Source organism: Anolis carolinensis, chromosome 3 (genome assembly GCF_035594765.1).
Source record: "Anolis carolinensis isolate JA03-04 chromosome 3, rAnoCar3.1.pri, whole genome shotgun sequence".
Lineage (NCBI taxonomy): Eukaryota > Metazoa > Chordata > Lepidosauria > Squamata > Dactyloidae > Anolis > Anolis carolinensis.
Window position 1 is genome coordinate 80949474 of NC_085843.1, and position 26547 is coordinate 80976020.

General features: G+C 38.8%; 1 protein-coding gene and 1 long non-coding RNA gene across 7 annotated transcripts in view; one reads left to right on the forward strand and one right to left on the reverse strand.

The window, feature by feature from the left end:
• Positions 1 to 26547, reverse strand: part of prdm15 (PR/SET domain 15) — a 43836-nt gene that overhangs the window by 2357 nt on the left and 14932 nt on the right. For 3 of the 6 annotated variants that reach the window (XM_062975131.1, XM_062975129.1, XM_062975127.1), the window contains exons 4-24: positions 25087 to 25240; positions 24154 to 24406; positions 22987 to 23103; positions 21558 to 21665; positions 20575 to 20799; positions 18723 to 18858; positions 17751 to 17929; positions 17181 to 17275; positions 16304 to 16391; positions 15474 to 15641; positions 14599 to 14693; positions 13824 to 13955; positions 13031 to 13165; positions 11812 to 11975; positions 9259 to 9338; positions 8131 to 8250; positions 6101 to 6232; positions 3873 to 3959; positions 2316 to 2491; positions 1180 to 1260; positions 335 to 544 (exon numbers count right to left, since the gene is read on the reverse strand). In XM_062975131.1, coding sequence (XP_062831201.1) covers positions 335 to 544; positions 1180 to 1260; positions 2316 to 2491; positions 3873 to 3959; positions 6101 to 6232; positions 8131 to 8250; positions 9259 to 9338; positions 11812 to 11975; positions 13031 to 13165; positions 13824 to 13955; positions 14599 to 14693; positions 15474 to 15641; positions 16304 to 16391; positions 17181 to 17275; positions 17751 to 17929; positions 18723 to 18858; positions 20575 to 20799; positions 21558 to 21665; positions 22987 to 23103; positions 24154 to 24406; positions 25087 to 25240 — 2935 coding nt within the window. Of the gene's footprint in view, positions 1 to 334; positions 545 to 1179; positions 1261 to 2315; positions 2492 to 3872; positions 3960 to 6100; positions 6233 to 8130; positions 8251 to 9258; positions 9339 to 11811; positions 11976 to 13030; positions 13166 to 13823; positions 13956 to 14598; positions 14694 to 15473; positions 15642 to 16303; positions 16392 to 17180; positions 17276 to 17750; positions 17930 to 18722; positions 18859 to 20574; positions 20800 to 21557; positions 21666 to 22468; positions 22724 to 22984; positions 23104 to 24153; positions 24407 to 25086; positions 25241 to 26547 lie in introns of those variants that run through there. The other 3 variants (XM_062975130.1, XM_062975132.1, XM_062975133.1) reach the window with 3 other exon arrangements.
• LOC107982651 (uncharacterized) lies at positions 536 to 26365 on the forward strand. Its single transcript, XR_001730116.2, has 2 exons — positions 536 to 626; positions 25918 to 26365. It is a non-coding gene; the product is annotated as an uncharacterized LOC107982651 (long non-coding RNA).

Consider the following 26547-nt stretch of genomic DNA (forward strand, 5'->3'; position numbering starts at 1 on the left):
ACAATTCAGCTTTCATCAACATTAAAGGCAAAAATTCCTGTCAGGTCTGGACCAGGTCTGGATTACAGTATGTCTATATTTCAAGTGCAGTGCAGATAACACTTTCTCTAATCCCTTTTCCAGTTCCAAAATTATTTTCGTGGAGACATTTCTTTGATCTATCACAAGGTGCTTGAATTGATAGGCAGACTTTGTTTCTAAAGGACTTGAGCAATTAGCAGCCTATATCCTACTGCAAACTCCTTTCAGTCATTAAAATACCTTTAAATACCTCCAGCTCCCAGGCCCTTCAGGAATCATCTCCTTCCTCAATTCCTTTGCAAATGGCACTCACCTGCTGAATGCTTTGCACAGCTGAATTGGTCTCATCCCCCACACTTCCTGTAAACTCCACTTCTTTTTCTGTATATTCACTGAAAGCAGAATCTTCAGGCACTTGGGTTTCCTCCTCTTCGCCAGGCTTATGTTTCCGTTTATGGCCTCGTTTATGAGCCTTCATGTGCTTGACTTCTGACAATTCACCCTGTTCCAAGGCTAAATCTGGCTGCATGGACACAATTTTCAATGAAATACAGCGTCACCAATCTCTTTCAACATTTACCCTTCTTCACCACAAGAATTTCAAGGTAAACTCTAATTTGAAAATGCTGGATTTAAAAGGAATTAAGTAGATTTGATTCTATATGTTTAAGATTTAGTGAAGATAATGGCTTTCTCACATATTACAGGTGTTAAGCGCAGCAAAGCTAGGAAGATTGTGTTATTGCTACTTATAGCTATTGTGAATTATCACTGTGATTATCTTGTATATATTTGGGCCTTACATGCTTTGGCTTCTACATGATTGAGCTCCATCTGGAATTCAAGGAGTGACTGCAAAGATCTCTGAAGTGATATGAACACATTCTACACTTCACAATCATGGCTGACATACACCAACTGTGGCAACAGCTCCCTACATTTAAAATTGAATCATGAAGAAGCATTATTCAGTAGCTGTTGATTAGTGGAAGGAAGCACCAGCAGAAGGCATTTGGTTGAGCACAAATCCTAAATCAAGAAGAAGCACACTGCACAAAAGAACCAAGGCTGTAATCTGTTTCTGGCATTCCTGTAAAATATAGTAGGAAACATGAGGTGGCATCATGATTTCCTATTTGGTTATGTCTGCAGCCTTACCTGCACAATGCCTATAGAAGAAGCATCTACTGTAGTAGTCTCTGACAGCTCCTCCAGGTCATCAATCCTAACTGAAAGCACCTGGAAATACAGGATTACATTACAAGAGAAGATCTCCAAAGCAGCATTCCTCTGCAATTGTACACAAGGAATGGTTACCTAAGATGTAACAACATGTGGGATGACTTTATGTTATGTTTATATTGCCACTCGCCTCAGAGGAAAAAATGTGATTGCAGGGCCTCACACCACCACTATAACTAAGAAAGAGAATGAATGATAGAAAGGTCCCTTCCACGAACCTAATGAGAGACTAGCTGCTTTCTGAAACCTCTCTCTGATCTATTTCCATTCAATTTTGGCTTTAGAAAAACATGACCCTGCAACAAAATGCTGCAGTGTGGGTTTAAGCTCTTGGCTTAAAAGCTCTACATCATACAACAGTTGTGGCTTAAGTTTTACTTCAAAACTTCTTCATTTTTTTTAAAAAAATGTGAAAAGCAGTCAAGGCAGTATAAGGTAAGGCTTCAGAATACAACTGAAGGCTTGGTGTGGCAGAAGGTCTGTCTGAGGGGCAATTTAACAGATTCATATTTATTACAACCCAAAAACAGGAGGGTCGTTTGACAGGAAACCCATTTGGCAGTCTGACCTATAGCCCCCAACATGGACAGAGAACTACTAATATTGTAGGCTATATTTCGCAGCAAGGAAGTGACAAAACTATCTGAGTATTCCTTGCCTAAGAAAACCCAATGAGGTTGCCATAAGTCAACACACACAAAGTCACATATACACTTAACATCATATAGCGCTACTAAAAGCTAAACTCTTTTAGTAAACTTTTTAATTTGCACCAGGGGTACAACAGGAAGAACATTACAAATTCTTCTTCTCTATTGGCTCAATCTACAAACCTACAAATATTGCAGGGCTATTGAACATTCTTGCCTTCACGCCTCTATTTTAGGGGACTAATGCTTCTGTTAACCCTTTGAGACACATCTGCAGTATTCAACATAGCAAACACTGCAGCAGTGTCATAAAGCCACTCTTTGCATCATGGCTCCTTCCCACCACTCTCACCAGGAAAATATAAAAAACCCTGAGTTTTTAAAGTCTTCCATTAAACTCACCTCTGGATGTTTTCGCCTCATATGACGACTCATGGAAGCTCTTGTAGAAACTTTGGTCCCACAGAGCTGACAACTTTGGGCTTCCACTTTATCATGAGTCAACTGGATGTGTTTCTGAAGCATGTAATCTGTGACGTATTTTTTATCACACACTGAACACGTCCACTGCTTTCCCACTATGCAACAAGTAAGCAAACATTTGAGTGGTCATCCTCAAGTACACAATCCTAATACTCAAAGTATTTCATTTTGAAAAAAAGTTACGTTAAATTATATGCAGTGAAGATAACACCAGTGACAGATACTTATTAACTGGTTAACCTAAGCTAGAATAAAGCAAAGGAAAGACCAGTTACAAGGAAGATAAGCTCCATGGAAGAATGATATAAGTACTGGAATATCCCCTGCCATGTGAGATCATGGCTATAATATTAAAGTTTAATAACATTAGAATCCCAAGAAACCTACCTCAAACTAACCTCTGATTTATATCAATTTGACAACACATATACTTTGACTAACTTCTGCAGACAAAACAGCACAAGATCTTGAGGAACCTTCACGATTATCATAGCAAGTTCATGATATAACAAAAAATGGTCAGCTCATGGCTTATACAAGAGTTGGACTAGTAGCAACTCCGCATAAAGCTTTTAAATTCTCCTTGAAAGAGAAACCACAGACTGTGGTAATTAGACCATGTTCCACTGCTATAGAGCCAATGTTCCATGGTTTGTTTCTCAAGGCTATGAGACAGAAGCCAGAGTATAATGATGAGAGCAGTGGAAGACCTTTTGGGCTTACATCTCTCTCTTGTCAGGAAGAAAGACATGATGCCAGGGGCCAAGAGACTTCCAAAATCTTCCCAGCTCAAGGAAGCAACGAGATCAGATGGAAATAAATTCCACAAAATATGTGTATGACAGTGACTATCGAAGAGAACTTCAAAGATAACTTTTATGACAACTGAAATCAAGAAATTCCATTGAAGCATGTGACCTGAATCAAGATTAAGTGGATTCTTGTCCATAAAGCATACCAGTTTTTTAAATGGTGCTACTGTTTTTGCTCCAACAGAACAATGTCTAAATGGCTCTATGTTCAATATATAATGTGAGACTGATAGGTAAAAGTAAAGGTTTTCCCCTGACATTAAGTCTAGTTGTGTCTGAATCTGGGAATTGGTGCTCATCTCCATTTCTAAGCTGAAGAGCCGGCGTTGTCTGTAGACACCTCCAAGGTCATGTGACTGGCATAACTGCATGGAGCGCTGATACCTTCCCGCCGGAGCAGTACTTATTGACCTATTCACATTTGCATGTTTTCAAACTGCTAGGTTGGCAGAAGCTAGGGGCTAACAGTGGGTGTTCACTTCACTCCCCAGACTCGAACCACCAACAGCACATTTCCAGTTTTCTATGAACTAGGGAGGTTAGGCTCAAAACTCTGCATTCTGAATATGACCAAGAATGCTCTGTAGGTGCACCATCTGAAATCTCTGCTTCCATTTTCAAAAATAAGTTTTTGGATTAAAGGTAGAAGAGTTCCATCATTTACCTGTATGAATTAGTTTATGGGTCTCCATTGTGTTCCTCTCGCTAAATGTCTTCCCACAGAGTTCACACATGAAGTCTTTGATCCCTGCTAATAAGAAACCATGTTTAATACCAAAATGAATCTTGCCTTGTAGCAAATGTGAACTTTTATTTTACAATCATTCCTTCAGATGACAAGTTATATCCAGCAAAGCAAATGCTAACTGAAGAGTGGTTCTAGAAGACAGTGCTGGAAGCATGTGCATGAGAGGGAGGAATGGAAAAAAAACCCTCTTGTTTCTCAGCACAATTCAGAATGTGGAGGCTCACGATTAAAGCCTTACTCAACCTAGGTCAAAGTTGCCTTCACCCCGATCTCAAACTTGAAGGCTCTTATCCATGTGCCCTCCCTAATCTGAATTAACACCAAGTTATAGCCGTATTTGCAGCCCAGTATAGCAAGTCTTACCTGGTGTGCTCACACTTTTCAGTGGTGGCACACATTTCTTCCTTCCCAAAATGGCACTTCTGGTGCCAAAACATGCCTTTGCTTATATAATGGTCTCCTCTGCAATAAATTGGAAATTATGTAAAGGAGCAAATGTTGGTGCTGTATAGAACTGCTGACTTAATAGCATGGCTATGAAAACAAGCCTTTTTATCAATTACTAGCTGTGCTCAGCCGCACTTTGCTGTGGCAATGTGCAGTGGTATGGGAAATAAAGTATTGAGGAATTGGTGGTAGTTGGTATATGTTATTTCCTAAAGCTTGTGAATATACAATATTTTTGGTTGTTCCTTTTTTTTGTCTGTTGGAGGCAAGTATGAATGCTGCAATTAGCCAGAATGATTAGCATGTAATGGCCTTTCAGCTTCAAACCTGACTGCTTCCTCCCTGGGGGAATCTTTTGTTGGGAGGTGTTAGCTGGCCCTGATTGTTTCCTGTCTGGAATTCCCCTGTTTTCAGAGTATTGTTCTTTATTTACTGTTCTGATTTTAGAGTTTTTTAATACTTGGAGTCAGATTGTGTTCATTTTCATGGTTCACAACAACATAATAATAATAATAATAATAATAATAATAATAATAATAATAATAATGATGACTCTGATAATACACACTACTTTTCTCCATCCTCAGCTTCCTCCCTGGGGGAATCTTTTGTTGGGAGGTGTTAGCTGGCCCTGATTGTTTCCTGTCTGGAATGCCCCTGTTTTCAGAGTGTGGTTCTTTATTTACTGTCCTGATTTTAGAGATTATATTGTTCTGTTTTATTATACCACAGTAATTTTTATGTACAGTAGAGTCTCGCTTATCTGTCATACAATGGCGGGCAGAATGACGGATAAATGAAACTGACGGATAACAGGGTGGGTGCTCGTTTGCCCACCCACCCTCCCTCGCTCACTTACCAGGCCAGGTGTGTGTGTGTGTGTGAGAGAGAGAGAGAGAGGGGGGGGGGCCTTTGCCGCCCTCCTTCGCTCACCTGCCTCCGTCCCTTGGCTCCTTCGGCGTGGCAAAGGAGCGAGCGAGCGAGCAGGTGAGCACAGAAGAGCCTTTGCTGCCCTCCTTCACTCGTTCGTTTGCTCCTTTGCCTCGGATAATACGGAGTGTCGGATTAGCGGGACTCTACTGTATTTATAATCTTATCTGCTTTGAACTGGATTATATGAGGCCCCTTCTACACAACTGTAAAAAAACCCCCTAAAACTGGATTATATGGTAGTGTGGACTCAAGATAATCCAGTTCAAAGCGGTTCAAAGACTTGGCATTCTGGGTTATATAGCTCTGTGGAAGGGCCTTGAAGCTACACTGCCATATAATCCAGTTCATATTAGATAATCTGTATTTTATAGGCAGTGTGGAAGAGGCCTAAGGGAACCCACAGCCATTGTGGTTGAGGCGGTTGCTAGGACATGAAGTGAACGAGGCCTAGAGGGGCGGGGCCTACCCTTCTGACTGGCAGCCAGGGGAAGAAGGCTCTTCCTCGTCCTCTGTAATTTGGACTTTATTTTTCTAGGTTTTTTTATTGAAAGACATAGATTGGATGACTATGTCTTTTGTGGACAAATCTGGTGTGATTTGGTTCAGTGGTTTCGTTGTATACTCCATGAGAAAAACACACATTACATTTTTATATATAGATATAGATAGATGTTCACTGTTTCTTGACAAACCACTGGGCAGTTAGTGAAGTAACTTGATGTCTTCTGTCCAAAGGCCACATTGTGCTTGTTAATTGTCCTCACCTGTATGCCTTTTGTAATGCTTAAGCATGTTGACCTTCTGCGCAAATTTCCGATGGCACTCCATACATTCATACTCCTTTATCCCTTTATGAAGCTTCATGTGGTGGCGCAGTGCATGCTTTGTTTTCATGCCTATAAAGAAGAAAGCTTAGCTGTTCTATGGCACAGTGAGGAAGCCCTATCAATACCCTTTTGACAAAGAAGAAAAACAACTTGGAATATTTTAAGCCAATGATGACCTCTGAGGGAAAAAAGACTACTCTTTGGTGTAACTTGGCTGGAATCACTTTTCAGCTATTACAATAGGTTTTTCAAAACAATCCACATAAAGGCTTCAGAAGACACATGAAGGAGGTTAATAAAAGATTTTGGCACAACTTTGAAATGGGACATTCATAAGTGAACCAGGAAGCACAGCATGCACTTGAATATAATTTATTTAAACCATTTTATTCAATCATCTGCTCGCTTTAGAAATTCAGCCTAGAGGTAATTCATGACATTTAATGCTGCCCCATTCAATTCAACTGAAGCAGAAAACAGTTACAAGTATCAAGAGTATGCCTAATGCAGCTGTGAAGCTGCAGGACTGGAACTTCAATATCCAGGCGAAGGCAAGCCAGGAAGCCACCACACTGAATGTTGAAAAACTGGCTTGTTGTGGAAACAAAGAATGGTGATAAAGCTTCAGTGCAGACACCTTTTCCCCACAATAACTCTTTCAGGAGTGGAATTCTCTTCTCTCACTTCCTGTTGTCTCGCCCCCATTCATAATTATGAGTTGTTTGTAAGTTGGATGTTTGTAACTCGGGGACTGCCTATATTGTAATGATATTAGTATTATTATACAGTATTTAAAAAATCCCATCCTCTCCCTAGTGAGCCTAAGAGAGTGTTCAAGATACCCTTCCTCCCTTTTATTTTCTTAATACCACCATGAAGTAGGCTGTGCTGAGATATTATGGATTTTTGCAGGTATCCCACTGACTTGATGTCAGGTATTTCTGGTCATAGTCTGAATTTGGGACGAGATAGTCCCTAGTCAAGCAACAGCATAATAGCAGTAGCTATAACTGCTGTTGTGTGGAAGAATATTCCTCCAAGTTGCTCTCAGATCACTGGTGTTAAATGAATACAATTAGCCTTCCACATCTACAGGTTTCACCTTTGCAGGTTTCACCCCAAAAAGTGACCACAGAATCACACTGGATGAACAAGAGATTCCTAGTGAAGTGTTCTGTTAAGGGGAAATGGCATTTTAAAAATTGTGGTTTTTCCACTTTCGTGTGGGTCCTGCATCCCTGCTCTCAAAAACGTGGAAAGCTCACTAAAATACATTATACTGATTCTGTGTGGTTCCTGTAAGGGAAAACATGGATAATGTAACATCAGTAGTGATACATTTCTTACTGCATTTCGGGTACAGTTTTACTAAGCCAATATAAAACCCATGAAGAAATGAAGCTTGAAGTCTTATAGTACTATAAAAAGGTAGTGGTTTCCCCTTGACATTAAGTCTAGTCGAATCCAACTCTGGGGGTTGGTGCTCATCTCCATTTCTAGGCTGAAGAGTCGGCATTGTTTATAGACGTCTCCTAGGTCATGTGGCCAGCATGACTGCATGGAGCGCTGTTACCTTCCTGCCGAAGTGGTACCGATGGATCTATTCACATTTGCATGTTTTTGAACTGCTACGTTGGCAGAAGCTGTGGCTAACAATGGGAGCTTGCCCTGTCCTACGGATTCAAACTGCCGACCTTCTGGTCAGCAGGTTCTGCAGCTTAGTGGTTTAACCATCTGCGTATATATAGCATTATGTATTTTGATAATTTGAAGAGAGCAATGGGGTCACTCTAATATAAAGTTAAAGAGAAATAGTCACTCCAAAATCACAATGATATAAAGCATAAAATGTACATTTCCAGTAATTTTCAAAGAATCCTTCTGGTTGCCAATGAAGATCCATAACCCAAAATAATGTTCTACATGGCATACCAGTGATGTGTATAGATGCAAAGAATGACTCATACCTTTACCACATTCTGCACATAGATATTCTCGGATATTGTCGTGGACTCTCATGTGTTCTTTTAACATGTCCTTTCTTGCAAATGACTTACCACACTGTTCACAGGCATGGCTTTTCACACCTATAAAGGAAATGAGAAATGGAAGGAGATTGGGGAAAATGTACATTTAATATGGAACTAAAAGTCAAAATAATACAATTTTAATAGGATGTATATAAAGCTGTTAACACTCTCAACCCTGAAAACAAAGGATCTTAGGAAAAAAATGTAAATGAGAGAAAGACACATGCAGATCTTTACTTTGGAAAAACTTTTAAGCATCTGTAAAAAGAGTTGCTGAGTACAAGATACAAATAGAAGTTGTAACAAGAAGCTAATTGAGAGGGAAGGGGAAAGGAAAGAGACGAGACCAAGGAAATTATATTATCAAGGTGCCTGAAGAAAGGAATAGGGGATGTAATTGGAAATGCTCTCAGTTGTATCCTGTCTTGGCTGGGTACAAGAACGGATTAGATTTCTCATCCAGCATCTCATCTAACTGAAAAATCAAATTCAGGGATAGAGAAGAGAGAGACTGTTTAACTCAATCCATCCAATTACAGGTAAAATATGTTGTTTTCCCTTTGCTTTCTATTGTACTTCTATTCCTGTCAAACTGTCTCATCAGGATGATTGTAGACTAGGCGTGGGCAAACTTCAGCCCTCCAGGTATTTTGGACTTCAACTCCCACAATTCCTAACAGCCAGTAGGCTGTTAGGAATTGTGGGAGCTGAAATCCAAAACTCCTTGAGGGGCTAAGTTTACCCATGCCTGCTGGAGACACTAAGAAGAGGCCAATACTGTAGGAATACCCAGCCCAAGTACAAGGCCAGGGCTGGTGCTTCCATTACAACTTCTATTGGCCACAAGTAATAAATTATGAACATGCTCTTATCTGAGGAATCCTTCCTCCCAACCCACCCACACCTAAGAAAGCAAAGGACAGAATTCCCTTAGCACAGATTTAAGCATTTATAAGCGATGATCCCAACAAGCAGAATCCAATTACAGGGTTACAATTTAAAAAGCAGCAGAAGAAAACGGTTTTTTATATATATATTAAGAGAACAGTAATAAAACAAATCTACCTGTATGTATAAGTTTATGCCGTTCTAAATTTCCTATGCTGTTAAAAATCCTTCCACAGATTTCACATGGATGGATATATCTAAAATAGGAAATAAAGATCAGCTAATGACAACCTTTTTCTGGTGAACTGAAAATCTATAATTTTAAATGCATACTTCTCTTCGGAAAAAAAAAATGAAAACAATGTTCAAAAGAGTACCATAACACAGAAAACAAAGCTACAGTTCAACATATTTGTCCTTCAAGCCACTAGAATAGGTTTGCAGAAAGAATCATGATTGTTTTTAATATTTCTTCCGATCACAAATAAGCATTGAGATTTTTTTGTAGATGATGCTTTTGTTTTCAAAAGTCACGTCTGGATGTATAACTTTAACGTTTTGTTATTATATAAGCAGTCCCCAAGTTACAAATATCTGACTATCGACTTGTTCTTAACTGTGAGTCATAGAATCATATAATCATAGAGTTGGAAGAGACCTCAAACAATCATAGAGTTGGAAGAGACCTCATGGGCCATCCAGTCCAACCCCCTGCCAAGAAGCAGGAAATCGCATTCAAAGCACCCCTGACAGATGGGGTGCTTTGAATGCGATTTCCTGCTTCTTGGCAGGGGGTTGGACTGGATGGCCCATGAGGTCTCTTCCAACTCTATGATTCTATGATTCACAGTTAAGAATGGGAATGAGACAACTGGAAGTGAGAAAAATCTGCTCCACAGAAGGGAAATTAACTCCTAAAAGAGTTATTATCATGGGGAAAAGGTGTTTCAACTGAAGCTTTATCACCAATCCTTGTTTCCACAACAAGCCAAATTTTTCAAAGGGACAGAGTGAGGTGAAGTCTTTTGGACAAACAGCAAACCAACATCACAGGGATGTTAACCCTTCCCTATGCTACACACACTCACACACACACAGAGTATATATATTCAGCTGGAGTTACATAATGTACCTGTTCCAACTTAATTCAACTTAAGAACAAACCTACAGAACTGATCTTGTTTGTAACTTGTTTGTAACTTGGGGACTGCCTGTATATGAAGAGCATTATTTTACATCAGTGTGGTTCAACCTTTAGTTACCCGAGGGCCAATCAAACTTTATAGGAATGTGAGGGCCAGAGACATTCCAGAAAGGAAACGTTTCTTAAAAACTTAAAGCTGTAAGAAGGGTAAACAATTTTTTTCCAAATGTTAAATTAAAATATTATTCCAGTAAGAAGGGCAAGGGCCACAAAAATGAATTGGTGGGCTGCCTACGGGTTGGAACACACTGGTTTTACATGATCCATCTGAAGGTAATAAAAAAAAAAATTACATCTTTTTCAGAAAAAGCCTCCTTTATGCAAGGAATTTATGCATATCTTCATAAAGTAAGATTTTTCCCTTGTACAAGAGGCAAATTGCGGCAAAGCCAAAAGGTAGTTGTTGGTGCTGTTTCTCCTTCGATTTTGCCCTGCTTCACACAAAAACATCACAGGAGGCATAAAACTAAGTTTCCAGATTAAAAGTAAAGGGGCATTTACCAGCTTATTCTGCTGCCATTATTATAATTAACCATGTCACACTTTAAACTAACACATTATCTGTATGGTAAAAAGAAATGTTGCTTTTGAAGTTTATGTGCAGAAGAACCCTAAAGGTAATATACAGGGTATTTCAAAATGATGGACCCAATTTCAAAGCAGTGTTATTTCAAGGTGACAACATGTTACCATTACACAAAAACTTATAAACAGTTTAATGGGTCATCAAGTTTTACTAACCATTTTGCACCAGAAAGAAACCTAAAAAAGAACTCTGCAAATGGGGAATATCTCATTAGGGCCTATGTTGTGAGGTCTTCATCTTGTGAATGACTGAGGCTGGGGACTGTTTGTGAACCGGGAGAGGCATCTAGCAGTAATCATTTGAAACTCTATCCCTCACCCTTTCAAGTGGAGAGGGTTTTATTCAAGGGGAATTTGTGGTTGCAGAGATATAGCCATTTCAAATTGAATACATCTTTTTGAAACACTCAGTACTTTAAATCAGGAGTGGGCAAAAACCCAGCCAAAGCCAACAGCTGCCAATTATTTTGGTGTGGCAATGGCTGAGGAAAATCTGAACTTTCACTTTAAGACCAGAAGTATAGGTGAGATAATGCCTGAGCCCTATTTTTAGCCGAACTAGGCTTCCAGGGCTATGGTTTGGTTTTAAAACAAAGGAAATGCTCCGTGTGGCTTGTTTTAAAGAAAATATACATATCTTTTTATAGCTGCCACTTCACCAAAATTCAGCTGTGTAGTATCAAAAGTGGGAATCACAAAAATGGGGCACATGTTGTCCACCCATGCCTTACACAGACCCCTTGCTCAATACAGTCATTCCACTGACCCTGTCCCTACATTCTCTTTTTTGTGGAAGCCACATTGCCCTTTCTAAGAAATATGTCTAAGGCTCCAGTGTTGCCCATGTTTCTCATTGACAGGTTCTCAATGAAATGAGATTAACCCAAAAGCAAGCTCTGTAAAACAATTTTGATTCAGCTTTGACAGATGTATCTGCTTACTTCTGCACATTGGGGTCAGGCAGGTTCTCCCGGTGAATGACCATGTGTGCATGGTAGGTTGCCTTCAAAGCAAAGCGCCTGTTGCAGATGCTACAGCCATAGCCTTTCTCCTTGTGAACTTCCATGATGTGTTTCAGGTATTCTTTTCCTCGGCCAAATGTCAACTAAAGAATGAACCAAGAGTGAATGCACCACACCAGGGAAATTAGGACACACCTGTTGTAAAATAGCTATCACATGGCTAATGCAAGTTTGGGCTACAAAGCAAAAGTATAAGCTATCTGTTCCGCATTATGCTGGTGGCAGTGAAGTTGGGTGGAGTTGATAAGATAGATCAGGGAAGAAAAATGGAGTCATGCTTCTGGAAAAGAAGGGGATGTTCCCATTTGGCTATCTCATAGGATTACGCTGGGAAACATGGAAGCTAAGGAAGAAAGCTTGCATACTAAAAGAACTATAAAGGCATTGAGAAACATGAGGAGAGGTATGCAAAAAAGGAAATGTGAGGCAAGGAGAGGATAATCAGGGTGTTTTGGAAGAAAACCCAGCTTTATAATGTACTGCATTAGTGTATGTTATAGGAAAAGTGAGGGAAATATGTTATGGAAGCTAATCAGAGACACAGAGACTAGCTGAACTGGAATGAAACAGTCAGTGTTCTGAAAAGCAGGGGTCTGTGGACACAATAAGAAAGCAGAATGGAAGAAAACTAGCATCAGTCATGGAAATAGAAAAGACTGCAGCATTGTAAGGAAATAAGTGGGCACAGACAAGAGCATGGGTCCTCTAGGTCAAGAACTGTGACCCTGATAGGAATATTTTACCATTTGTGGCTTCCAAAGCACCAAAATATTGTGAATTGGGTCAAGAAAACAGTGGAGGTGACTATGATGGATATGAATTTTACATTCTGAATTTCACACTTATGATAATATACTACAAAGGGAATTAATTCAGCGAACTGCACACACAGACCAATTCTCCTACATCTCTAGGGAAGATGGGACTTGAAACAGAGACTAAGATGAACAACTTGAGACAATTTCCAGACAGGTGAAAAATGTCTCACTAGCAATAAATTAACAAATATGCACATCTGATCAGACCTAGGTCCCTAGATCAAATTATATGGCTGAATATTTTCTGACCATTTTTGAGTTTTCCCATGTCTATCCTCCCTCCCATATCACCACAAAATGTCTGAAAGGAGTAAAGCTACCTGGCACCTTTTGCAGCTATACTTGTGAGGCTCAGAATCCACACTTCCATCAGAATTTTCATCATTTTCCTCTGAAGAAATTCCAATTTTGCCAATAAACTCTTCCCTCTGGTGGTCATCCATGATAGCTATGTCCTATGATTAATAGAGATGTAAATTGAAAAACTTACGGGCCCAAAAATATTTGCAACAGTTACAACATGCTAAGTTTTCTAAAATCAGGAGAGAAATTATTCCCACTAGTCCCTCAACTGAAATTTCACTGATAGCAAAAGAGAGGTTTCCTTGCCCCATTACTTATTTTCAAACAATCAAACTTGCATGAATCAAACTTCCATTATATATGGAAAGACTTCACTGCCAACACAAGAAATTTTCTTCAAAAATGTAAACATGAAAGTGTTGTGTTAATTTATCCTGGTTTGTACTTTTTCATCACTGATTCATCATTTTATTCATGCTGAAAAAACAAATATAAAACAAATAAAAAAAACCCTTAGCCTTTCTTTTACTGTTTCTGTACTCATTTTTACTTGAAATCTCACAGCTATCTTTGAAGCATAGCATTTTTCAGATAGACATGACTATCTTTGCAATGGGTGTCAGGCATCTTAAAGCGAGCAACCAATACTGATAGCACTCTCTTTGGCCCTCCTCCTTTATTTCTTGTTAATGATTTTCCTAAGAACTGTTAATGTTTCTTCAGTTCTTCCTGTCAGCTTTTTCCTTCCACTATTCAACTCCAGGCTCGATTCTGATCACACTGGAAACTGACAAACATTAAACATCCTACCTTAAAATGAACATGAATATGATCTCTCAGCACATCCACTCTGAAGAATTTACGACCACAAATCTCACAGGTGTATTTCTTGTCTCCATGTGTCAGGAGGTGCTTGTTCATATTACTTCTGCATGAAAATATCTGGACAAGAAAAAAAGACGGTGGATTAGTTTCCTTGATAAAAACAGTTGAGGAACGAAGTAGTATTTAGACTTACAATCTAATAGGGAGATATCCTCAAGTACTTTACATTTATAAAAGTGACTATCTTCAAAATCCATTCCTGGATAGAATTAACTTTATTTGATATCCCTCTTAATGGCAGAATAATAGCTATTACCACATTTGAAAATATGAACCAAGGCAGAGGGAAACTACCACCTGAGCACATTATCCAACATTGTAATTCTAGAAAAACATACTTGAAAGTAAATCCCACTAAACTAAATCGTATTATATAATGATTATAAATAGAAGTATATGAGTAGTATACACAGAATGCATGTTCCCCACAAACATACAATTAATTAACACAGTGACAGAGCATTAAAGAAATATCACTTTGGTTTCTAATTCCCACTTAAACCTAATTAGCCAAAAATATACTAATGAAGTTATTTGTCATTTTGCACAACAATGCAAATAGACATTGTTGTCCTGCTATTTATCAGAAATGAAGGCAGGTGGTCAGGCAATCAAAAATGCTGGATTGCTTCACTGAAGCTGTGTGAGCAGATTTTCAGAATCCAAAACTATAGTTTCACTATTCAGTGAGGAATCCTACCTTTCCACATACAGGACATCCAGAAGGCTCTTTCTTGTATCTGACCATGTTTTCTGTATTGTGCTCAAAGTCCTCTCTTTTTACACGCCTCACTCCTGAAAGTAACAGTTCCCACCAAAAAAAAAGAACCAATTTAAAATAAACCATGTTTTCTACTTCATGCGAATAATAATATAATAATATAATGAAGACTATAGCAAAGTATGGAAATAACTCTTTTTCTAGTCATTTTTGTTTCCATGCAAAATAAACATGTTAGTGACTTAAGACCCTTGCATTGAGTAAAAGTGTGTGCATGATTCCCCTTTTTGTAGAAAGACTGATGTTGGGTAATTTTGCCTAAAATAATACAAATAGTTGAACTCAAGCACAGAGCAGTCTGTATGGCTTTTTCCAAGGTTCTCAAGTAAACAGAAATTTAATATCATGCTTTTGCTAAACAGCTCTAAACACTGTAGTTATAGAAGCATATATATCAGTAAACTGTCAACATGCATGTATTAAATATTTATTCCTTTTTATGTTAATTACCAACAATAAGGATGAATTCTGCATTAACATGCACAAGGAAAGAAAAAACAAGGATGCTTAAAAAGTTTTAATGTCAAAAAGGCATGATAAATCTTTAAATCTACTTCAGTCTATGAGAAACGTTGGGCACCTTAGGCATACAATGACACATGGGTTATGCAAAGCCTTTTTGTAATCTAGACCCGTAGCTCATTACCATGAAAGACAAAAAGGTAGTGTCTCAGTATGCCATCTGTCTACCTTTGAAATGATTACCCATCAGGCAGATGAAAACACTCACTCAAGATCCCAATATAAACTGACAAGACAAGACTGAGAATCAGATCCATCACAAGGATAATTACCTTCTAAATGTCGCCTCTGGTGATCCAACATGACATCCTTCCGATAAAACAACTTATTACAGATCTCACAGGCAAATTTCTTTTCTCCGTGTTTCTTTTTATGTTTTGAGAGGTTGCTGTTTGTAGAAAAAAATCTAAAACACATCTCACATTGAAACGTTTTGTCATCTGCAAGAAAAGGGGGAAACAAGCTGCAAATCATAGCAAGAGTTGTTTCTTAGAATTAACAAGAAACTGTGTGTTATGCTGCATGGTTCATATTAAATGCTAACAAAGCAATGCATTATTGCAACAGTGCCCAGTATAGCTTATACTAATGCAATCTATATGTTTCCTGAGTATGGGAAAACTGTATAAGAAAACCACATGGCATGCAACTGAAATCCTATGCAGATACATTACACAAAATACTTTATGCATACCAAGGCAAGGAATCCTGGATAGAGTATGTAATGAAAACCCTATCAAAAGCACCCTGATAAAGTATCCCACTAAGCATTCATATGGGCAAACACAACCAAATTTAACTTGAATCTGAATATACTTCAAACAATGATACCAAAATACTCACTAGAGATGCTGAAAGTTAGGGAAAGGGCTGCATTGAAGAAAGATGCCTCTGCCCAATTTTCAGGAATCTGAAATGAGTCTATATCTCATTCCATCTGAACATTTTATGGAAAGTTGAGCTGAATGCATCTGTCAATTTTTATAATACGTTTATATAATAAGAAAGGAATATACACCTGATCTTTTCTATTTCCTCTTTACTGGAGTAACATTATAGACCATTTCCTAGAACTTATGAGATAATTTGTTTATTCTCATACCTGTCCGACAATTGTGAAATTCTAAAGCACTTTCTATCCGAAAAGCCTTTTCACATGTAGGGCACCTGTACCTGTATTCATTATCAACCTGAGGATGAAAAAGTAGGAAAACTTAAAAAAACATAGAAAGTATGCACATATGTATGATATTTGTGCTTTAAAAATGTTCTCCAATAAAAGTGTCTCCATCTCCACTCCCTGAAAGTAACTGCTTCCCCCCAGTCCTACACAGAACATGCTATTTTTAAGCAGGAAGATTTGTATGGTTTTCTTCTGAGATTTCAAAGTGTTTGGAAACATAGAGACAACGTATTTCCTGGAGACAAATTAACTAAGATAACAATTTGGGTCTGGGGACCAAGAATTAACTCAAACTTTTTCTGTGCTTGCATAGAGATAAGTTTGCAGGTGGAGAAAGAAGTCCACCTTAACAAATATCAATTCAGCACTTGGAAGCCCAAACATTGCTACCCTTCTGCTATTAAAACTTCTATCATGAAAGGGAAAGAAGGAGGTAATCGGATGGTGGGTCATAGGCAGATTAAGAGTGTATGAGGAACCACAGAATTCAAAGCATGGTCTGGTGACACGACTCCAGTTGGAAGGAAAATTATAGCAATTTCAGTAATAAAAAGGTGAAAGTATAATGGTTGGAAAAGAGCAAACATTTTTGCCAAAGAAAGGAAGGAAAGAAGGGATGGAAGGAGACTTACACAAACACACCACTTAGTGCCCTGCCAGTGGAGTACAGGAAGTGGAGGTTTTTATCTCTCTTTTGTTCCTGCTGGATTGCTCTGTACAACTAAGAAGATCCTGTCCCAAATGGACACAAACATTTCAATTCACAAAACACTTGTGGAAGTAAAGAAATACCAACCTCATTCCTGCTGTGTTTGTACGAAACATGCTGCTTCAAACTCTCTTTGCGACTAAATAGCTTGGCACATTCCTCACATTTGAACAATTTGTCACCTAGAAGATCAATTGCAACAAGAGAAGGTCAGATCATATTTTTATTAAACTGGAAGCGAAGGGATAGAAAAACCTGCTTATAAGAAAACAGTAAATGTAAACCTTGCAGGGAGATATCACACCATTTCCATATTGCATCTGTATTGCCCCAATTTGATCCCATTTCTGTATAATCTTTCTAAAAAATTCAAATTGCTGCCACTGGTTTATAAGAGAAATGAAGTTCTAAACAACTGATGACACCGACATGTAAAAGGCAAAATTGAGTAAGACAAACGGTTTATGTATCATACAGGTGGGCAATTACCAGGAACTGTGAGGGCTGCAGGAATGATTGCAGACCTGCAGCCACTTTACTCAGGTACTACTTTAGGTCCTTATCACTGAATCTTGCTTCAGTTGTATTTCTGACAACAGAAAGCAATCTTTCATTTCAAGTTAAAAGTGTTTATAACTAGGTTAAATTTCCACCCACCATGAGAACGGATGTGTCTGCTGAGGTTGCTGCTGTTCTGGAACATTTTACTGCAGATGTTACACTGATACACCCGCTTATGTTCCCCAAGTTGTTTAATTAGTTTCCGCCGTATCCCATGTCTGCTAGAGAGGATCAAGCTTCTCTTAAGGGACATTGAAGTCTGATGGTGAGAAAACCTGTCAGATTGCAATGAAAGTAAAAAAAAAAAAATTCAGCTTGCTTTAGAAGGAATTCTACTGCCTCCTCCACCTCCTGCTTTTTCCTCAACACTGGCACTCAGCACAGGTTACAAATTTACAATAAACACAATTGTATAAGCACAAGGGCATAAGTTAAAAGTTGCAAAGGTTTATTGTTAGCATACAATTAAATCTTCCACAGAATTAAACTCTGTTGTCATAAAAAGACAACAAAAAGGTCAACAAAACAACAAACCATTTAAAGTGTTGTCGAAGGCTTTCATGGCCAGGATCACAGGGTTGTTGTATGTCTTTCGGGCTGTGTGGCCATGTTCCAGAAGTATTCTCTCCTGACGTTTCGCCCACATCTATGGCAGGCATCCTCAGAGGTTGCCTCACAACCTCTGAGGATGCCTGCCATAGATGTGGGTGAAACGTCAGGAGAGAATACTTCTGGAACATGGCCACACAGCCCGAAAGACATACAACAAACCATTTAAAGTTCTTGCAGCCAGTTTCTCAAAGCCTGCTAGAATAGAAAGGTAAAGGCAAATTCCTTCTGAACACATCTTGTCAAGAAAATTCCACGATTGGTTTAATTAGTGTCAATTTGAAGGCATGCAATGGCAATGTGCCTAAGTCGAATGTCAGTCTACCTATATTTGAAGTGATCATGTCTTTGATATCTTTTTCTTATTTCATTATACAGAAGGTGATAAAACCATTTTTTAAATTAATATGAAAGTTCAATATGTTACCATTTAGGTCCTTTGTTTCTTATGGGACTTACTTTGTGATAGAATTCACACTGTTTGTAGCACTGGGCAGCTTCCCTAACACCAGCTCCATAATCCTTTCTTCTGCAGGAGAAGGCAGGGCTGTATCATCAGGTGGAATCTCTGTTATGATTTCAGCTACCTGCTCCACTATTAATTGAACACATTATTAACAAGAAAAAAGATGTTGAGTTGTGAACTTTAACTGCATACATACAAGGTATTGAAGCGAATGAGTCATCCACACCATAGTAAAGCCAAACACATTCCACTGCAGTTATAACAATGTTTATCTGAAAGCAAGGCCCTCTTTAAAGATTGTTTTTTAAACAAAGGTCTTACAATTGCCTCTTTTAGGCAAATTGGAACTCTGCCTTGCTGGAATAAAGGCATTGTTTTATCTCTTTATCCACTTGGACATTCCCCTCCTGGTTCTTTCTATGAATTAGAAGGGGAAAATGTGCATCACACACAATGCCTCTCACTATTCTTAGGATCCTGACCACATCTTAGAGCTTTACAAATGGAAAACCACCACACTAAACAAGACAGGGCCAAAGTGACTTAGAGCGGAATTGGGTCTACTACTGTAACACCCAAATCAGAACTGATCTGAGCAATTTTATTTGGAAAGTGTTGTGCACTTTGTTCTAGGGATGCAATAAGCCTCTGATCATTCAGAACACTGTAAATATTGTACAATCATAGATATAATTATAAATAGCGTAAAAACACTCGGTTAGACCCTAACCAAATTCCCTGCTATTTCAAAATGAAGAAAAATAAGGTCTGATTGCAAGATTTTACATGTCAAATCTATTTTAAGCTCTCTTCTCAATCCAACTGTAATCCAACACTGGGTTAAATGTACCAGCTGTGGCGCAGCTGGCTAGTAACCAGCTGCTACAAATCACTACTGACCGAGAGGTCATGAGTTCGAAGCCCGGGTCGGGTTAAGCCTCCTACCATTAATAGCCCCGGCTTGCTGTTGACCTATGCAGCCCCGAAAGACAGTTGCACCTGTCAATTAGGGAAATTTGGGGACGCTTTATGCGGGAGGCTAATTTACAACACCATAAAACTGCCAGCAAAACACGAGGAATGGAATGAGGAAGTACAGCCACTACTGGACGGTGAAGCAATAGCTCCCCCTGTGGCCGGAATCGTGAAGCTGGAAAAATGTTTAAAAAATGCCTCTGAGTCTGTCTAATGTATGTTGTTTGTCTGTTGGCATTGAATGTTTGCCATATATGTGTTCATTGTAATCCGCCTTGAGTCCCCTTCGGGGTGAGAAGGGCGGAATATAAATACTGTAAATAAATAAATAAATAAATAAACTCTCTGTAAGGAATCTTCATGTACCTACATGCTATAGCACATCTATATAGCACAGCTATAGCTGTGGCGCAGGCAGGAGAGCAAGCCAGCTGCAATTAACTGCAATGAATCACTCTGACCAGGAGGTCATGAGTTTGAGGCCCACTCGGAGCCTATGTTTGTTTGTCTTTGTTCTATATGTGTAATGTGATCCGCCCTGAGTCCCCTTCGGGGTGAGAAGGGCGGAATATAAATGCTGTGTGTGTGTGTGTGTGTGTGTGTGTGTATATATATATATATAAAACTTTATTATAATACAGGTTATGCAGTCTCTTCAACTCTCCTGCATCAATGCACTTGGAACAACAACATAATCATTTAATCAGAGCAGTTTCCCACAACTCCCAGGTACAGTAGATTACAAATTCATCTGCACTTAATGGAAGCTGTAGTTCAGTGCCTTCTGGAGGCTGCCAGGTTTGAAATGTCACATTAGAGTAACAAATAAAATATCACAGATAGCTACTTTTGGTAACTTCCTAGTCTCACCGGAAGAATCTTTGTCATCCACAATCACAAGAGGCATTTCAGCTTTGTTCACTTTTGGCTTTCTTCCCCTTCGTGACTTTTTTTTCACATCGGCAGAGGCATTGGCATTTTCACAGATTACATGTTCGTCAGCAGGGGGAGCCTCCACAGCCTTCTCTGGAAGAGCATCATGTTGATCACTGGTTGGAGTTCCTTTGGCTTGCTCCAAGTGACTCAGCAGATGTTCTGCAAGGAAATGATTAGGGAAAAGCATGCATGTGTGATGGATGGCACCTTAGAATCTAAATCAAGGGTCTTGTCTTTTCGAAAATTTTAACCTCACCCGAAAATAGTAATATTCCACTAAGTTGCAACAAAATGCATAACATTTCTTTGGAAACTTAAGTTTAATATTTTATATGGTCCATGAAGCAAGTGTCAGTAATAAATACATAGAGATAGCTATATAGCTAGCTAGAATAGTGGCTGTTGATTTCAATATAAATGGGAAGACATTTTACAAGGCACAAATAAGAGATGAAAATGCTGTTTTTCTACAGAACTTAATGAAAAGAAAAAAATACACAATTGGCTATGAACAGAAAGTGCAATTAGATCTTAAGTTAGTGGCCAAGGTTCTACAAAAAACCAAAAATAGTTTAATATCAAAACACTTCTAGCTTTCTACCTGTGCTCAAGTATTCTCAAGGCTTATGCCAAATGACATTCTGGAAGTTTTTAAAGTCCCACAAGACTCTTTGTTGTTAACAAAATGAAGAAAATACAAAAATACCCATAGTCAAAATGTGTATACATTTTGGCATTGGAATCATAGTTTTCTTAAACAAGGAATCAAAAATAATGAAAAATCACAAGAGAAACATCTCTCTTCAACACATTTGCATGTCATATTTTAACAACTGAAACAGCATAGTCATACATAAGTGATTTCAGACCCACTATACAAGTGACACATAACATGAGAGGCCAAGGAGTTTTCATACCTGAAGGAGCAGCTTTAGCAGATCGGGAATTCTTGCTTTTCTTCAGTGAAAAAGCACTGCTAGATTTATTTCCCTCTTGATCACTTTCCATCACAACTAAACACACATCTATGATAAAGATTGTTTTTATTAGTTTATTTTCCAATTGCTACAGTACTTATTTAGGGTGCACACTCTTTTAACTTGGGTTCTACATTGTGCCGATCAAATGTTGCTTACGGTAACAGGCACAAAGATATCTGTTTACAATTCTCAATCCAAAAAGACTACAGGAGTATTGAAACTTCTGCTCATAGTGAAAAATCTGCAAATACAGCAGTGATGGACAGTCTACTAGCTGGACAGTTTACAGGAAAAAATGCAAAATATTTTAGCAGCAGGTTGGCCATGAAGATTGGGAGTTTCTATATATGGAATAATCCCATATTTACTTGAGTTTAATGCTAACCTTAAGGTTAGCATTAAGGTTAGCTCCTTCTCTGCCCATTTTCCGTCAGGAATTGAAAACATGGTTGTTCCAGAGCACGTTTAAATGAACAGGCCCAATAGAGCTGTTATTAGAATACTTCTTTCTGTTTTAAAAGCATATGGCACTTTATCACTGCTACTTATTTCCATGATACAGCACTTTATGAAACCTGTCCCCACTGGGTTGCTTTTAATTACTCTGATTTTATCTGCTTGGATTTTAATGTATTTGTCCATCATTTTATTTTGTGTATTGTTGGAATGTTTTAAGTTTATGTTAAATATGTTGTTGTTGTTCGGGCTTGTCCCTGTTGTGAGCCGCCCCGAGTCCCTTTGGGGAGATGGGGCGGGATATAAAAATAAAGTTTATTATTATTATTATTGCCAAAATTGAGGCACACACTAGATTTGATGGTGCAATAGAATTGTGCACATAAACCCACCTGTGTGAAAAGGCCCAAAGGAGGCAGGGAAGAGGAGTGTGCAGAGGCTGTTCCTGATGGTGGTGGTGACAGCCTCTGAGCTCTGTAGAGGCGAGAGAAGGATCAGCGTCCAGCTGATGACCCAATCATACTTTCCGCTAAGCTGAGGATCCTTGGGATCTCCCCACCACCACCACTAGACTCAGTCCCATGCAGTTCCCCACTGGCCTCATTTACGAGGCCTTCAAACACCACCCAGCCATCAGTTTTGAAGGCCTTGTGAATAAGGCCAGTTGGGAAATGTACACCTGATGGAATGGAATAGTTTCCCAAATGGCCTCATTCATGCCACCTGCTCTCTGCACAGTTGGGTGCATTACATTCAAGGGCAAACTCATTTTTTATAATGTGCACCTTCAGAATTGAGGTCTGCATTACATTCATTGGCACATTGTACTTGAGTAAATATAGGTAATAATAACAGCAGTAACAATAGTTATGATAATCTATTAGCAATAAAAATAGATATAATAATACACCTGAATGATCTGCTTTAGAAGGCTGAGAAGTCTTGATTTTCTTGAAAGAAAAGGTACCAGGTTTTGAAACAGTGTTGTTTTCTTCTTGGTCACATTCCATCACAACTAAACATACATCTATTGAGAAAATAGTGTCTCTATTAGCTCATTTTTTCACTTATATTTTGTTATAATGCAAAGAACCACTGCATATCCACTGGCCTACATTGAAATATATTTTTCTATGTCTCAAACCATTTTATTCTGGTTAGGCTGAGAGTTTTACAGGTTCATTTCAGGTTATACAAGCTGAATTCCCAGACTAGTCGTATAGGCTATGTACAGTGAAACAAGTATATTACATTATTTGATAGTAACATAGGCTATATGAATGTCATGAACTATTATTGTACACAGACACTCCTGCTCTTCCATAGCAAAGAGAAGGCTCAACACTTCTTCTCCCATGATTATGTCCTTTCTCAGGTATGTTCAGTCTTTCAGAAAAGAAATCATTCTCCTTTCTGGCGACATGGAGGGACATAGAAGTAAGTGTGTAGGTTAAACAGAAAAAAAGAAGCTCATCTGCCTTAGCTCCGATCTCAGCTGGGTAGCTCAGCTGAAACTTGAAGACACAGGGCTACATTCTGTGCTAAAAGAGAAAACATTTGTCACACTGTGTGTAGTGGACTAGGTTTCTGTTATGCGAGGTAACCCTGAAAAATTCTCCCAATTTCCCCATCTTGCTATACACTGTTTCAGAAGACTCCACAACTCTCAGTAGGAGTTTTGGGGGAAAGAGGAAGCTCTACTGAGCTGAGGGGAGTCAGGAATGTTCTGCTTCATTTGTACTTTATTGAATTATTTTTACGTGTGGAAGCTATTTCCATGACATCCTGTTGTTTTGCTGTATGTTTCATGCTTTCAAGTTGAGTCATGGCAACCCAAAGGCAAATCTATCATAAAGTTACCTTGGAAAGATTTGTCCAAAGATTGGGCAATACCCTTCTCTGAGGCTGAGAGACTGCAATCTGTCCAAGGTCTTCCAATGGATTTCCATTGCTGAGTAGTAATTTGAGCCTTGGTCTCCCAGAGTTATCAAGTCTAAACTCAGACCACTATACCATTCTCTTGCATGCTTCCCCGCTCCCACACACAAACCTTTAAAGAAAAAAAAGGCCAACGTACCATTGGAAATGCTAGTAACTTGCTTTAGAACTGGCTTTTCCATTTTTTTGGCATAGAAAGCTGCATACCATACTCGTAACTCAGTTCCTGGAGGGATGTCACGGGAAGTAGTGAAGTAAATGTCATTTTCATGCTGGAAAGCGGTCAGGTTCTGGTGATCATATTGATTGGCTGGCCTTACCATCATCATCCAGTTACAATCATCTTCATTAGAGGTGTCAAAATATACTGGAGGGCCATCCTTTTGAAAAACCTAAGTGACACCAAGACAGGGAGTGAACATAAATGTATTTGTAAGGATTATTCAATGAGCAACACTATGCACAAGAATGCATCTATGTTAGTATAGCAGGGGTGGTAAGTGCCAGAGGTCACTGGCCCCCTGCAGAACATTGAAAGGTCTTTATCCATCATTTTTCCTGTTCCCCCTTTAAAATTCAATTTACTTTTTGGATTTAAGATATCACTCTTTTGAAAAATATCTAGAGGATGTTGTGTGATCTTTAGGACCTCAAAAGAGGCCTTAAGAGGCCACACTCTACCCACCTTTGAATCACATCATGTTCTTTCCATGGGATATTTCTTTCAAACATTACTGTCATTTTTTAAAATATATATATGTTTATTGATATTATATTTTGTAGATTTGCACATTTAATACATACATACACATCGTTTATCTATTACCACATTTCTCCACCCTCTTCCATTCTATATTATCTACTCATGTATCTATTATCATTCTATTCACTCTTTTTCCCCTCTCTCCCCCTCCCCCTCCCCCTTCCCCCACCCCAAACCCATACCACACTTTCCAATAGAACTTTAACTCTATCCATTACTGTAGTGATACAGAAGAAAGCGTACTGAAAACTCTTATCCAAGCCTTTTTTCTGTATTTTTTCTTTCATTTAAACTCAAGAGTCATTGTACCTTCAATATAAATGGTGACTCCTTTTCTAGTTTGGCAACTCTCTTGGATTCAAAGGGGCCAAACTGAGTGCGTTTGACTAGTTGAGTTATTGCAAAAACACCTTCAGTTCCATCTTCAAGTTGCCTGATCTCCAAGTTGGAGGGAAGAGACGATCTAAGAAGTAAATACATACAGCAAATCAGAGTGAAGCAGGATAGACTTCAATTTTGCTAATATTATGTACAAGAAACAGATTTACACTGTACATAGACATCCCATACTATAATATAATTAACATTAAGGAAAGCCATACAATTCTCCTGTGAGGTTAGTGGCACTGGATTCCATCTGAGTTTGAAGCCTAGGTTAGTACTTTTTTGGGGGGAAGAGACCATGCAAGAATCCCAGGTGCTGCAGATTATATTTCAGAGGAAGGAAGTGATAAAACCACCACTGAATATTCCTTGCCTAAGGAAACCCTACAAAATTCATGAGTTAATGATAAGACCACGGATGACTTGAAGGCACATACACACACATGACAAATTAGCTGAAGTACCAGATGCAGAACACACAACTATTTCTGTTCTAAACACAGGAGCTACCTCATACTAGGTCATGTATTTGGGTCCATTAACCCAATAGTGTGAAATTGTTTCCACACTGCGAAACAAGTTTTCCCAGTTTATCCCAAGTTTTCATAGGGTTAATCTTTATGTATGTGGCAATAAGGAGGACATGTTAGATGTGGGAGGGACCGAAACTTGTAGATAGGAAAAGGGGGAAAAGTACAACTTCTCTCTCTGCTACCCATTTCTCTTTTCTTCTTTTTCTTCTGCACTATCTAACAGGCAGTAACAGAAAAGAAAGAGTGGTTCTCCAAAGGCATTTTGAACTTGGATAAATTGCTGCATGAGACCATGGTGAGAGTCACAGACTGTCCCAACCATCCTTGATGCAGCTCACTACCAGGTACTTTGACAGATAAGAGACCTCCAGGGTCTCTGGGAGAGGATCTTGACATCACTTGTTACCTGATCATTTGAATTGAAGATACCAGAGCTTGAATTTGGGACCTTCAGTGCACAAAGTTCTGCTATTGAACCAAATGGCACTACAAACAGATTAATGCATTTCCTTGGTTTCCGCTAATAGGGAGCCTGCATTTACTGTAATGAAAAGGCAAACAGGAATACTCTAGCCATGAATTACTCCCCTGGTTTATTGGATTTACTATGTACCCCATCTTCACTCACCCTGTACCACTGCAATATTCTAGAATAAAGCACTGAAGCAATAGTTTTATATTATTTTGCAAGATACAGTATGGCCCCATGAATTTGATATCCACAGTTTCACTTACACTCCAAAAAACATTGTAATTGTAGGCCTCCCTATGGTCTCTGAGTCTAGGCATTTCTATGATATGCTGCTGATCCAAGTACAGGTCAAGATATAGTTATCACTATTACCCACAGTTT